Raw genomic sequence first — 14,705 nt, forward strand, 5'->3', positions numbered from 1 at the left:
TGCTTCAACTGCAAGAGGAAATCCTAACTTGAAAAGGAGCAAACATAAGCAGACATGGAGAATCCATGACCTGATGACACTGCGTCTGTATCTGGACATGCCTGACTTGCTGATGCTCTAAGCAAGATAATGCATGTCTCTATTTTTTTTTTTTTTTTTTTTTTTTTTGGCTTAAGCCATTGTGAGCTGAGTTTCCTATTACTTGAGACTCGAAGAATCTTAACTGAGACACAATTCATCTTGTTTATGGGTCTCAACAACCCTATAACATAGGCAGGGCAGGAAAGACATTAGAGACAGTTTCCACCTATAATAAGAATTTTTCACAACTCCAACTGAAATTAAGGAACTCTGCTAGAGTAATACAATCTTTAGTATGCAGAACAGTGTTGGGTTTCAATCCTTCTGGCTGGGACCAAAAGCATCTAGCGGCTGCTGGGTTTGGTGGCTAGCTTGTTAACTGGATGCATTTTCCTTTCTCCCCCTTGTCTTGTTTACTACTCTCTTCCCTTCAAAGGACGTGAACTGTGTTGGGAGCAAAGATCAAGGGTAAAAGCTTTGTATATGCGTTTCAACAGGCTCTTTTATATGTACCTCAAGTGGTGAAAGGGGAGAGCCTTTTTAATTTATTATGTGGAGCTTGTAATAGTAAATTATCTGTAGAGTTTATTTACTTTTAATCACCTTTATTGTTTAAATAAAATAAAAATAACTTTTATGCATGTGAAATTGAACTATTTTCTTTCCTTTTTTCCCCTTTGAAATATTTGTTTTTGGAAGGTGGTTGCTGATGTGAGGGTTTTTTTTGAAGGACGTACCTACTGCACCACTGCAGAATACGCTGTATTTCCATTTTACAGGTCAGGAAACTGAAGTTCAGAAAAATGAAGTGAGTTAATTAAGATCTTACTACTTGTAAGTAATAAAACAGTGTAATAGCTCCTGTCTATTGATGATTATTTCAATGCAATAAGATTCCATGCTGCCTTCAGCATCTCCTAAAATTAGCCAAGGAAGCCTGACTCAGGTAGTGGTTTGGTGGGGGGAGAGTCTATTTCAGTGGCTCCCAAACTTTCATGTGCACCAGAGTTCCCTGGGAAGCCTTGTTAAAACACAGATCTCTGGGCCCCCTCCCAGAATTCCTCAGTTAGTAAGTCTGGGAGGCTCAGTAATCTGCATTTCTAAAAAGGTCCCAGGTGATGCTGGGCTAGGGTTCACGTTTGGAAAACTACTGGTCTGTTGTACAGTAGGAGAAGGACGTGACTAAATAAAGCAGCAGCAGAGGCCTTGAGGAACAATGAAAAAGCTGAAGTTCTAACCACTGTCCACACCATCAAGCTGAAAAGCAGTTTTCATAGAGAGAGAACACATGTAACTTCCATTTATTATTTACTAGAGACAGGCATTGTGTTAAAGTCTTTACACAACTGTAATATTTAATCTTTTTAAAGAATTTTTTAATTTTAATTTTTTCTACAATTTTGAAAGGTTACTTTCCATTTATAGTTATTCCAAAATATTAGCTATATTCCCTGTGTTGATACATCCTTGTATTCCCTGTGTTGTATACATCCTTGAGCCTACCTTATACCCAGTACTTCGTACCTTCCACTCCCCCATCCCTATGTTGCCCCTCCTCCCCCTCCCCTCTGGTAATCACTAGTTTGTTCTCTGTATCTGTGAGAATGTTCTTTTTCTGGTATATTCACCAGTTTGTTGTATTTTTAGTATTCCACATATAAGTGATAACATACAGTATTTGTCTTTCTCTGTCTGACTTATTTCACTTAGTATAATGCCCTCCAAGTCCATCCATGCTGCTGCAAATGGCAAAATTTCATTCTTTTTTATGGCTGAGTAGTATTCCATTGTGTGTATATACCACATCTTCTTTATCCATTCATCTGTTGATGGACACTTAGGTTGTTTCCATATCTTGGCTATTGTAAATAATGCTGCTATGAACACTGGGGTGCCATTTATCTTTTCAAATTAGAGTTTTTTGGGGTTTTTTTGCAGATATATATTTCAGCTATATATATATATATATTTATATATATATATACATATATATATATATATATATATATATCTCCAGGAGTGGAATTGCTAGGTTGTAATGTTTAATCTTGACAATAACATATGAGGAAGTTATTATTATTAATAGTCTCATTTTAAAAATAAGGAGATTGAGAATTAAGGATAGTTAGTGATCTGCCCAGAGCTGCAGTTAATAAGTAGTACAGCTGGCATTTAATCTGTTTGTTCCATGGTTCCTGCTCCTAAGGATGAAACGATACAATTGCATATCTTGACACTTTCTTCAATTATAAGTTCTTTCTTGGAATGCCTTCTCAGTATCAGGCTGTACTTAGGTGATGAAATTTCAGAAAATGGAAGGAATAGCAACTGTCATGTGAATTTAGCTAATCTGTTTTAAAAATGAGTCTCCATCCCACCCTTTCCAGACTTGCCCAAGTGGCCTTCCTAATTGCCTTTCTCTTCACTTGTCTTGTAGAGACACAGGAGAAACCACTAAACTGTCCCTTTTTTTGGTAAGAACATTAATAAGAGATGGTTCCTCTTTAACTTATCAGAAAGAGCATGGAGCAATCTCTACTGCCCTGGAAAACGTAAAAAAATACTGATCAATACTTTTTGTCTTGTAATTTTCACCTATTTAAACACCCATGAGATTACTGTTGACAGTACTTAAAATGAGAGAGAAGGAAACCAAAAATACATGAAGGGAAACAGACGAAAGGGAGAGACTGATGAATAAATTGTCATTCTCTGTAGATAAACTGCCTTTGCAAGAAGCTTGCTGCAGGCCTTGCTTTTGTCCAAGGGTCTACACTACTGGCTTTCTACAGTTGACTTTTAACTCACAAGTGTCCATTCCCGACAAGGGTTTTTGGAGAGGCCCTACTAAGCAGGCCAATGCCAATAAAAAAAAGTCCTCTGTTCCCCGTTCAACAATCTGCTGTTGAAATTATGCTTTACCTGGAATTACTGTGCTTATCAATCAAGAATGAAATGCTGAAATTTGGGGAAACAGACTGATTTATTTGCACCAGCATTCTGGACCTTCCACAAATGATCCTCTGTGAAGGAGGGCAGTTTTCACATAGACTGTTCAGCTGTTCTGTTAGGTAGAGGGAGGGACTCCTTTTCCAGACTGACCCATGCACTGATGGTTATAACAGTGGCAACTTCATGCTAAACATTTGGATTAAGAGGTTTTCTTTTCCTTCTTCCCATTCCCATCCCAACATCTATCTCCAAAAAGAAAAGAAACACATTTGGTTAACCGAGTTCCACTTTGCTTACAAGATACTGCATTAAACAATGAAGAGTGGACCTTATTTTTATATAATAGATAGCTAATTCCAGGACTGATTTCAGGTTTGCTGCTTCTTTTCATGAAACTTTTTCAGTGATAGGTATATGTTCTGGAGAGATGTCCTTGTCCTATTGTCTTATATAGAGAAACAAATCGCATCCGTCAGTGACCCAGCAGCATCACACGCTTATCTTGGGAAGGGACAACAGGGCTATTTTAAATCCCAGTTCACCACTCATATCATCCAGAGAAGAGTGAGAAAGTGCAAAAAAAATCCAAGAAATCCTCACTCTGCAATTTTCAATTACTGTGACTAGTGTGTGGGTAGGAGACCTTGTTTTATTGTCCATGAAATGACATTGTGCCCTGAGTAACTTTAAATGTTAAGGCAATGAACTGTTAACCGCCCGGGAATATCCAAAACACTCTTTCCAAGAGAAAATCACTCTGAAACTACCTAGCGCGCACTCAGCGTTCTAAGAGGTGAAAGCAAATTTTACCCAACTAGAATATGAAATGGAGATCCAAGAGAAGGCCAACATCTTTGACTTTTCGAATCCCTCTACCGAAGTAAATGGAGAAATAGTAACCAGATATGGAGTTTAGAACTGGAATATAAATAATAGGAGAATATTGCTGAGATACCAGGTAGTTGCAGAAGGATGGCCATTTTTAATAAAAGCTAGTAGAAAAATAAAAGGGCTGAGGTTATTTTTACCCTGTCTTTTTTGCTTCTATGAGGCTATTGTAAATGTTTGAAATCTCACAACCATATTATGAGGAGTTAGTGTTATCAGCATTTTGTAAATAACCCTTCCCACCAAAATCCCAAAGCTCTTGGGTAGTTAAGTGGTAAAACAATAATTTAAATTTATGTTTGCAGATTCAAACCTTGTACTTTTTCTACTAAGTATTTTCACTATGGGGTAAAATATTTATGAAGTGGACACGGGTGGCATTAAGATATGAGCGACTTAATTGTTTTGATTTTCAATTTTTAAATTCTCATGGGTAAATCATGTGAATACATATCTTGAGGTTATCTTAGTGGACTGATTCATTGTTAAGGAATCACATTAATGTGATTAATGTGATAATCCATCTGGACACGTGGATAAACCAAGTGAGCTTGGTGAGGTTTTAAGTTCTTGTTTCAAGTGACAGTGAAGCTTTTAGATGAAGTAAGAGGTAGACCTCAGGAGCAGAGAGAGTAAGGCTCTTCTCTCCAAAGGACCCCAGAAGAGAAGGCTTTTATAAAAGTTATGACTAATACAGGGTCAGTTGTAAAAAAGACACTCAACAAGCCTGGCCTGTCCAGTGGACTGAGGCTCCTCATGTGGGTCTGAAAGGTAAAGGCTGAGAGGTAAAGGCTTTTTGGTCCCCTCAAATGGGTCTCTGCCCCTTCCAACACTCACAGCAGAGTGGAAAGAACACCAACTCTAGAGATGAGAGCCAGTTCTAATCCTGGCGGATTCTGGGCACCGGTGTTCTTCTTCTAGAAAGTCTATGTGAATTTAGGGAAGTCTTTGCTAACTCCTTTTACCAGGGTCAGTCTTCTTGATACTGAATCTCGCTGAATCCTTGTTTCCCTCATGATGGCAAACATGTATCCTGTTGCTTATGTGTCCCTAATGCTGACCACTACTGTTGATACAAAGTAAGTACTCAGAATAAAACTTGCTAAATTGAATTACTGAGAGGGTTAGACTAAGTCCAGGATCACACATTCAAATCCGGCTAAGGGGGGCTTCGCTGGTGGCGCAGGTGTTAAGAATCCGCCTGCCAATGCAGGGGACACGGACGGCTTCGAGCCCTGGCCTGGGAGAATCCCACATGCCGCGGAGCAACTAAGCCCGTGTGCCACAACTACTGAGCCTGCGCTCTAGTGCCCGCGAGCCACAACTACTGAAGCCTGCATGCCTAGAGCCCGTGCTCCTCAATAAGAGAAGCCACTGCAATGAGAAGCCCACGCACCGGAACAAAGAGTAGCCCCCACTCGTTGCAACTAGAGAAAGCCCACGTAGCAGCAACAAAGACCCAACGCAGCCAAAAATAAATTAATTAATTTTAAAAAAGGAAAAAACAATCTGGCGAAGGATATCATATAAAAGCATGAAGTAGGTGTAATGAAGAATAAGAAGAGATTGTAGTTAACCAGACTATAAAAATACAGGCCTGCCTGGAGGGCATTTAAATTCAAATTTTTAGAGATCATTGCAATGGTCAAAATCACAACTAAGGGTTCAGACCGCAGGCTGCTGCATCAAATTCCTTTCAGATTTAATTTATTAAAAGTTTGCCTTTCAGTTCCATTTAACCTATAATTACCAACTGCTTTTTAAAAAACTATATGGCATAAAATAGGAATAATGAATAAGGAAAATTCTCCTAGCAAAAAGCCTCAGTCTTGCATTTCCCTTGCAAACTGTGATCTTGATACAGGGCTAGTGTGCTTTCCTAACAGTGTGAGGCCTCGCTATGGCAAATTCTGCAGTACTTCTTTGGGCTGGAACTTAAGTAGTGTTCCTCATTTTTGTGGCTTAATCTCTTCCATTGCTTTTATTCTCACAAAATCAAATTCACTTCTCTTGAAAAATTATTACTTTCTAGTTATGTGTTAATTTGTGTGGGATTCATTGGGAATGACACATAAATCGCACATTACTGATTTTCCACATAACAGTTGGATGGAAATAGAAGGATAAATGTTACATTTGGGGGAAAGGCGAGTACATCTGTTTTTCTTCTTTTTTTTTTTAAAGTATCTGCTGGGGAGGCCACTTTATTATTATTTTTGGCTGTGCCACGTGGCTTCCGGGATCTTAGTTCCCTGACCAGGGATTGAACCCAGGCCCACGCAGTGAAAGCCCCGTCTTAACTACTGGACCACCAGGGAATTCCCGAGAACATCTGAGATGTTACATTTAATTATAATAAAGCACAATTAATAAAATATATGATGAAATGAATACTTTTAGAAGGTTGGTAGAATTCTTTTTGGGTTCCACTTCTCAATTTAACCAAGTACAAGCTACTACTTTCAAATAAAGTTGAAAGCCAGGAGTCACTGTAATTGCATGGAAAAAAAAAGATTGAGATCATATTGAAATCCCCAGAAGGAAGAAAAAGTGAAGGCAACTATATTAACAATCTATAATTTTAATGGATATTTCTTTCTTCCAAAGGAGGGACTCACTGGAAACTATTACAGATCCTCAGGAAGTGTGGAATGGAACCAGGTTTTACAATGAACTCACCTAGGCCCAAAGTCCTCTTCTGACACTTTCCAGAAATAGATGTGAGAATCTGTATACTCAATTCTGATAACTCAAAGAAGTTTTAACACCCGGGAGTTTGTATCCTGAGAGGTAAAGGCTTGTTCTAGTTCAATTTTCATCTGAATTATTGACTTAAGTCCCAAGTTGGAGAGAGACGATCGAGCTAATCTTTTCATTAGCCGGTTCATACAACTCAAAGCATTATGTGCGATGACTTGCTGGAGATTTTTATACATACCCTGTAACTAATAATTCCTCATTTCCCAATCCATTTTTAAATAATACCACAGAGGACATTTGTTTTGGTTTCTTTCCTCAAGGCTGGAAACATTCCAGTCAAGTGTTTCCAGTGCACAGGGGTAGAGGGAGGGGAATTACGGGTAAACGTTAGCAGAAGCAGAGCTACATATTCCTGGGGCTTACGCGTATTGTCAAGGGTGATGACAATGTACGTCACTAAGAGGGAAAAGGCGTGCCTTTCCAGTCACACACCCCTCCTCTTCATAATCTTCTAAAACCCAGGACAGTGAGTAATAAATGTGGTAGTTGATCAGGTCAAATTTCATGACTTAATGGCAGGTCATGACTGACTTAAAAGTTGTGATCCAAATCATCCCAGGTCATTGGGAGACTCATGGTCTCCTCTTAGCCCTGGGTTTTGAAACTGACCCCAACCTTGCCCCATGAGCTAATGAGGATGGGTTTGAACATACAAAACCTCCCACTGCTTCAGTTCCGGGCCAGAGGGAAATTACAATCTGCTTCTAGCTTTCAGCTAGGAAGCAAAGAAGTCAAGGTTTGGTTTCTGTCCTCCTTAGACAAGGTGCTAATGTTTTAATGCATCTAAGAGTCTGATAGTTCCTTCCCCCAGAAGATATTGACCCAGAAAGAGAATTAACCTACAGACTTCAAAAAACCCCATCTAGGGTATGATCAGTTCCACTCACATGTATCAGAGAATACCCCCTTCCACAGAATCTTACCCACTGTCTCTTACTGTTTTTTATTTAATTTGGCTAAGAATAGAAAGCTGACCTAATGCAGACCATATGGGCAAGATTCCCAGGAACATGTAACAAAAGGGTAACAGAAAGAAGCAGCACATTCAACATTACAGAGATGCAGGAACACAGCCAGTGACCTTTGCTTCTGTGGATTTACAATTTCGTTGGGCTCTTGAATGGCAGGGGGCATGCGGGAGGTGCTGAGATGGATCTCTTGAACAGAGATAGGCTGATGGGGAGGGTGCATGGATTCACTCTGATTACTGAATCCTGTGAGTGGAAGTTTAGACACAGGTTTACTCCTAACCAGCACTGGATCTAGTAGCTATGTTTAAAAAAAATGCACTGGTAAAAAGGGACTCAGCAGTAATTTAAAAAATTGATATAATTATGATAACTTAAAGTGTGTACTTGTAAGCATGTACCCAGTGTACACAAGAAAGGCAAAATAAATGATGCTAAGAGCTGTCTGATTATAGAACAAATGCCTTTACGACGAATAGGAACAGCAAATATCTACTTACAACAAAAGTATAGGCACCAGGGCTTCCCTGGTGGAGCAGTGGTTGAGAGTCCGCCTGCCGATGCAGGGGACACAGGTTTGTGCCCCGGTCCTGGAGGATCCCACATGCTGCGGAGCGGCTGGGCCCGTGGGCCATGGCCACTAAGCCTGCGCGTCCGGAGCCTGTGCTCCGCAATGGGAGAGGCCACAGCAGTGAGAGGCCCGCGTACCGCAAAAAAAAAAAAAAAAAGTATAGGCACCAGACAATTTCCTAATAGAACGTTACTGATACTAAATAATATGCAGATGTTTAAATAGGACCAAGGAATTTCGAACATTTGCTTTCGAACAGATAATTGGGAATATCCATCAGATAACTGGAATTCCTTGCTCTTATGCATCTTGCAGACCTCAGTTCGAATGTCCCCTCCATGGAGGAGTCTTCCTTGATCATACCTCCGTCTCTCAAGTCCTCTGACATATGCTCTCAGAGCAATGTAGACACTTCCCTAACTGCCCTTATTTACATTTGTAATTATACATTATTTCCATAGGTGGTTGTTTAAAGTGCATCTTCTATTTAAGATGTGGTCTCTGTGAGGGCAAGGAGCATGTCTGGTAGGGACTCAAGAAGTATCTCTTGAATTAGTAGATAATCCCATTAGCCAGTATTTAGTGGGCCTATATATTACCGTCCAGGCACAGTTATGAGCACCCTACCTGGATCAGTGCATCTTTTCTTCACCACAATCTTTTGAGGTGGGTGCTCTGATCAACTCTCACTTCTCAGATGTGCAGGCTCAGGTTACTTTCAGTCACTTGCTGAAAGCATCACAATGAGTAAATAAGGGATTGAGACTTGAACCTGGACAGTCTTATTTCAGAGTCATCACACTTAAGATTGATGGTACACTAGGATCCATTATATGTCCCCTTGAAAGAGTGAAATCCCCTCTTGTTTTGAGGAGAAGACGATTAGGAAATATGTATATGCGCCATGGAAGTGAAGGAGCAGTGACAAGAACAAGGGCAGGGGCAGTGGCAGGTCAGAGATCATGGCCTGAGCACAGAGAGGAGAAGGATGAAGGAGGCAGCCCTGGGCCTTCGTAATGGTGGGGTCGGAGGGGACACCCGCCTCTCATCCCCGAGGAAGGGAAGTGGGAAAGTAGGGAGGAGGCCCCTAGGTCTATACAGCATTCTATTCAGTAGGTACCAAGATAAACAACTTGAGGGATCTTATCTTTTCCCTCTGAACTGTTCTTACGAACTTTGGTGTGACTGCATTTTAGGAAGAGCCACTTTGTGAAATGAGAGGTTAAATTTTAAAGTCAACTACCACAAATATCCAAACTCTCTACTTCTCAGCTGTAGGAACTCTCAGGGTAAACCTGTACGCATTCACCTTTATTTGGGCTGAGGTAACAGGGGGCTCTGAAGCCAGGCTCCTTGGGTTAAAAACATGCCAAGTTAAAGGCGAGGTCACAATCTCGCCTTTGTAATCTTGGACAAGATACTTAACCTTTCTGAGCCTCAGTTTTCTCCACTGTAAAAAAGGTAAAACAGTATCTGTCTTATTGGGTTGTTGTGAGGATTAAATGAGATAATTCATATAAAGCACCTAAAACAATGCCCTATTTGAAAAATTCAAGGAATAGTAACTTTAATTATTACGAAAGTAAGCAGGGGAAGGAACTGAACTTGTGCGAGATCGTGATCAGGAGAAGCTGGGGATGGTAAACCAGTTCCCAACTTAAACAGCCTTGGAAGTGGTGACAGAGGTGACACACAGCAGTTGCTCCATCACTCTTTACAAGACACGTGAATGCATCGATACAGTTGTGCTTGTCTTTGCTACAGCCTGTTGGCAGGGAGCTTCCTGTGTGAATCTTCTAGTTTCAGTCTCCCAGGAAAGTATCTAAAAGCTGAGACCTCACTATTCACAGACTGAGAAAAACTTTGAATAATATTTCCTCCTAACGCTTAATCTGGAGACCTTGTGTGGTTCTTTACTCTTATAGTAGGAAGAGGCAAGGGGTAACTCAAATGTTCCATTTTTTAATTTGCCAATAGGATCAGTCAAAGTTGGGGAAGGGAGAGCTTTGCACCCATCAGCACAACTAAGTTTTCAGATTTTCAGCTTCATGTATTTATGGGAAATAAATCTCTTTTTCTCTCAATTAAATGCATCTACAATGACAGTTTCATTATGATGATAATGATAATATGAAATTACATTTTGGAGATCATCTTTGTACACTGTGTTTTAAATTCCAGTGTAGATAAGAATATCTATATTAATTAATTAAGTCCTAAAGACATGAGTTTTGGAATCAACTTCGAATTCCAGCTTCTCTATAGATGCCCTAGGGCAAGTTCTGTAGCTTAGCTGAGCCTCAGTTCCCCTCACCTTTAAAATGAAGTTACATCACCTCATCTTTAAAATGAAGCTACATCACATGAAGGTTTGTTTAAAGATTGCAGTAAGATATTTAAGGAGCCGACCATCATGGCTGGCACACAATCAGGTGTGTAACCAAAGATAACCACTGCTATGATACTTACAACTTTAAACCTCCACAAGTGGGAGAGGAGGTATAAATTCATGGAATTACATAGGCAGGTAAAGCTAATTCTTTATATTTTTCCATTAGCCCCTTGCCGTGGATGTAACGGTTGAATCTATCCTACCCCTTGTAACAAGAGTAGAGACTGTTCTTCTGTTCCAGGTGTGGGCCTGATTGCTCTAAGCCACTCTTGGTATTTCCCCTCCCATTGCCAGGGATTGGTTCAGGAATGGGAGGCCTAAGTCAACTGAGCTAATGAAAAAAAAAGGAAAGGTTTGTTGGAGGCTTTGGATTAAAAAAGAAAATTCCCATCTCCCCTTCTGGATATGAATGAGGAAACAAGGAGCCTTGTTGTTCCTGGCAGCCTAGGACGAGAAGATATCTTACACAAGATTTTGGCTGGATGGCTTGATACCTCCCTCTCTCTCCCCCTCTCCCCGCCTTCTTCCTTCCTTCCCTCCCTCCTCCATGCCTCTATGCATCCTTTGCACAAGCTGGATACATTAAAGTGGGTAGAAAAATCAAAAAGGCCTCATTAATAAAATTCAAAATAGTAATTTTTAATCATTCCAAATAAAATACAACCTAGGACAAAGGTAAGTGCATGTATTATACATATATGTACATATATATATATATATATATATTTCTACTTTTCCAAAATCGGCAACCTATAGAAAAGTTTATTGTTATCCTACAGCAATTTTAATAAAAATGTCCTCTATTTATTTAAGTCACTTATGTTTTGTCAAATGACTTTCATATCTTTTATCTCACTGCCTTCCACAACATCAGAATAAACCTGAAAGATGAAGCAAGGACTTCCTCGTACCCTGGATAACAAAACTAAGGCCCAGAGAAATTCTTTTCCCAAAGTCGCACAACTTTTCAGAAGTTAAGCCAGGCTGAGTGTCCTGGCTTCTTGAATCCAAATTGGACTCCGTGGCTGATTCTGCCAACGGTAGAACTGAGGAACGACATTTTAAAACAGCTTCACATGCAATCTGCAATGAAAATATGCAGCTCGGAGAGAGAAACCTAGGTTTACATTCCAGCTTAAGTTAGTCCCAGCTCTACCACTAACTGCTAATATTACCCTAAGCAAGTCACTGACATTTCTGGGTTTCAGCTTCTGCATATAAAAATGAGACTTCACAAGAAAAAAATGTAGCTGTGTAGGGTGATGGATATTAACTGCACTTATGGTGGTGATCATTTTTCAGTATATGCAAGCATCGAATCATTGCACTGTACACCTGAAACTAATATAATGTTATGCCAAGTATATCTCAATAAAAACAAAAACAAACAAAAACTCAGGAATTCAAAAACGTTGTAAAAACGCAACTGCAAGTAAAAGGAAGTGCCAATAAAAAAAAGGAAATTTTTGAAGTGAGGTTTCCTACTCTTAAGCCTGTGACAGGCTCGGAGAATTGACCTGCTGGTCCCAGAGCCAACTGCAGAATCCTTAGTCTAGTTCTCAAGACAGCAATCATTAGCTGTGCACGTCTGTATTCAAGGTGTAACTCATTTGCCTTCCCTGGGTGAGGTCCTTGCTATTCAGTGTGGTCCAGAGATCAGCAGCTTTGGCATCAGCAGAAATTTGTTAGAAATGTAGAACCCGAAGCCTCACCCTAGACTTACTAAGTAAGAACCTGCCCTTTAACAAGATCCGTAGGTAGCTTTTATGCACACTGAAGATCGAGAAGCACTGGGTTAGATCATGTCTTAGATCCCCTAAAGTTCTAAATGTCAAAGACTGTAGGATTTTCCAAAAAAAAAAAATAATAATAATAATAATTTTTCCAGGAAGCTTGGGTAGCTCTCCAAGTGTGTTAAATGAAGTCTTCATCCTCTGTACAGTAAAGGGGTGCAGGAGGTAACTGGTAATGTTTTTTTTGAGCTCCCTTTCAGAATGTTCAATTAATCACAACCAAGGTACTGACTAAACCCTCAAGGGGAGACTGGGCTGGAGAGGAACATGACATCCGCCTCAGCTAGGCATCCCTTGTACAGCTGTGGTCCGATGGCTCCCGGGCATTTAGCTAATTACACGGTGAATTACCCCAGTGAGAATCTGCCAAATGCACCATCCACCCTCACAACCCAACTCTTGTTAGGAGAACTGCTGTTAATATGACACCACCTTGTCAAACATCTCTCTATTCCATTTTAACACCACATGACCCTCGGCTCTGAGATCTGCAGGTGATGGTGAACAATGAAAGTGACTGAACATCACAAAACATAGGCTGCAGGCTGAGTTGACAAATGAAGAAAATTATGAGTTTGAGAAAATAGGGAAGAACATCAAGCCCAGCTGCCAATCTGGACGCTTCACTAAAAACTAAAGTCTTAGCTGGACTCCAAGTCAACTATTGAAAACTCTCAAAAAAAAAGAGAGAGACGTGGGTTCAAATCCCAGATTTGCTACTTCTGAGCTGTGTGGCTGAATATGTTACTTCTCTCTGGGCCTCAGCTTTTGTCTTCAGTAGAATTTTAGAGGATTATAAGAGTACCTAGTATATAGAAAACTTCAAACTTTCATGAGCAGCAGAATCATCTGAGAAGCTGGCTACAACTTAAATTCTTAGGCCACCAGAATTTCTGATTTAGTAAATCTAGGGATGGGGATCTGTATTAGTGATTCCAATGTTGTGGTCTGTGGATGACCCCTATGAAATGCTGCTATGGGACAGTGTATGGTAAGGGTTAATTCAAGTAGAGCACTTGTTAACTCTTGATAAATGTCAGCTTTGAAAAGACATTATTAGTAGTTCAGATTTAGGAGTGCCTTGCTGCATGATACACAGTGAGTAGGAGCAGGAAAAAAACTTTTTCCAATGGACCAGAATGGTTTCCTGTTTACTAACATTTCTCAGAATGCTTTGTTGGAACGATTAGTGAGATTGAAGAAGGGTGCTGGTCCAACTATCATGCATTGTCAAATCAAGGAATGAAAGGCACTGGCTGCACAATGGGCAGGTTATTCTCAAGAACTGGGGTCTTTGTTATTAAATTGCTGTGTGTCCTTGGATTAGTCACTACCCCTCTCTGGGTATCAGTTTCATCATTCATAAAATGAGAGAATCCTTTAATATTCTTTCAAGGGTTCAATTATTCTTGCTCTACCATAGCTGTGTACAACCTGCCTGGGAGAAACAACTCCTTACTCCCTTTTTTGAGATGGAATGCACCTTTCACCCTGTGAAGCTTTTCCTGAATGTGCATCTGAAGGTGACATCTCCCTCCTCTGAAACTCAGTAGCATGTATCATTTGTGCCATATTCTAGTCATTCTGAAGAATATTACAGGGGCAGTGGACTCTTCCAGCAGACTAACAGAGAACAGGGCTTCTGAATTTAGATACAATCTTAAGAACCTGGAAATGTCAGAGTTACGTGCTTGTGATCCCTTTCATGGTCGACATCAACATCAGAGTTACCGCTCATTTAACGCTTACTACCGGCCAAGTACTTTACACATACTTCCTCCTGCAATCCTTAAAACCATCTTTTGAGGGTAGAACTGCAAGCCCCATTTTACAAATGAGGAAACTGAGGCTCAGAGAGCTTTCCCATGCTCACATAGCTAATAAGTGACAGTCCTGGGGCTTGAACTCAGAACTGTCTCAAATCCCAAATCAAACATAAGTGATTAAGCTAGGTGTGCCTGCGCTCTTAACCATTAGGCTACTCTCCATGAGCAATACTTTGCTGAATGATCAGCGCATTTGTGATGATCCTTCCAAATCTGTGTTCCTTGTGAGAAACTGAATGTTATCTTGCAGCTGCCTACAATGAGGGGAGCAAAGTGTAGCTGAAAGCCATGGCTTTGACTTCAAGGGGGCCAACATCTGAAACTGCTAAACTACAAAAATCCCCTGGTCCTGGGCCGAGGAAATTTGCAATGCTCTAAAGCAGTATTCACTGTTGAGGACTTGTTGCTGCAGTGCATTTTCATGGGTTAGCAGGCTTGCCCTGCACAACTCAGAGGTGCTTCCCTCCCTGTAAG

General features: G+C 40.4%; 1 protein-coding gene across 3 annotated transcripts in view; it reads right to left on the reverse strand.

Moving 5' to 3' along the window:
* Positions 1-14,705, reverse strand: part of GABRB2 (gamma-aminobutyric acid type A receptor subunit beta2) — a 292,384-nt gene that overhangs the window by 8,633 nt on the left and 269,046 nt on the right. Inside the window, exon 9 of one of the 3 annotated variants that reach the window (XM_065873311.1) lies at positions 8,987-8,992. The exons of the other annotated variants lie outside the window; for them this stretch is intronic. Within the exon in view, the coding sequence (XP_065729383.1) occupies positions 8,987-8,992 (6 nt within the window). The remainder of the gene's footprint in view (positions 1-8,986; positions 8,993-14,705) is intronic. 3 annotated transcript variants of the gene reach the window in all.

The sequence above is a fragment of the Phocoena phocoena genome, chromosome 3, assembly GCF_963924675.1.
Source record: "Phocoena phocoena chromosome 3, mPhoPho1.1, whole genome shotgun sequence".
NCBI lineage: Eukaryota > Metazoa > Chordata > Mammalia > Artiodactyla > Phocoenidae > Phocoena > Phocoena phocoena.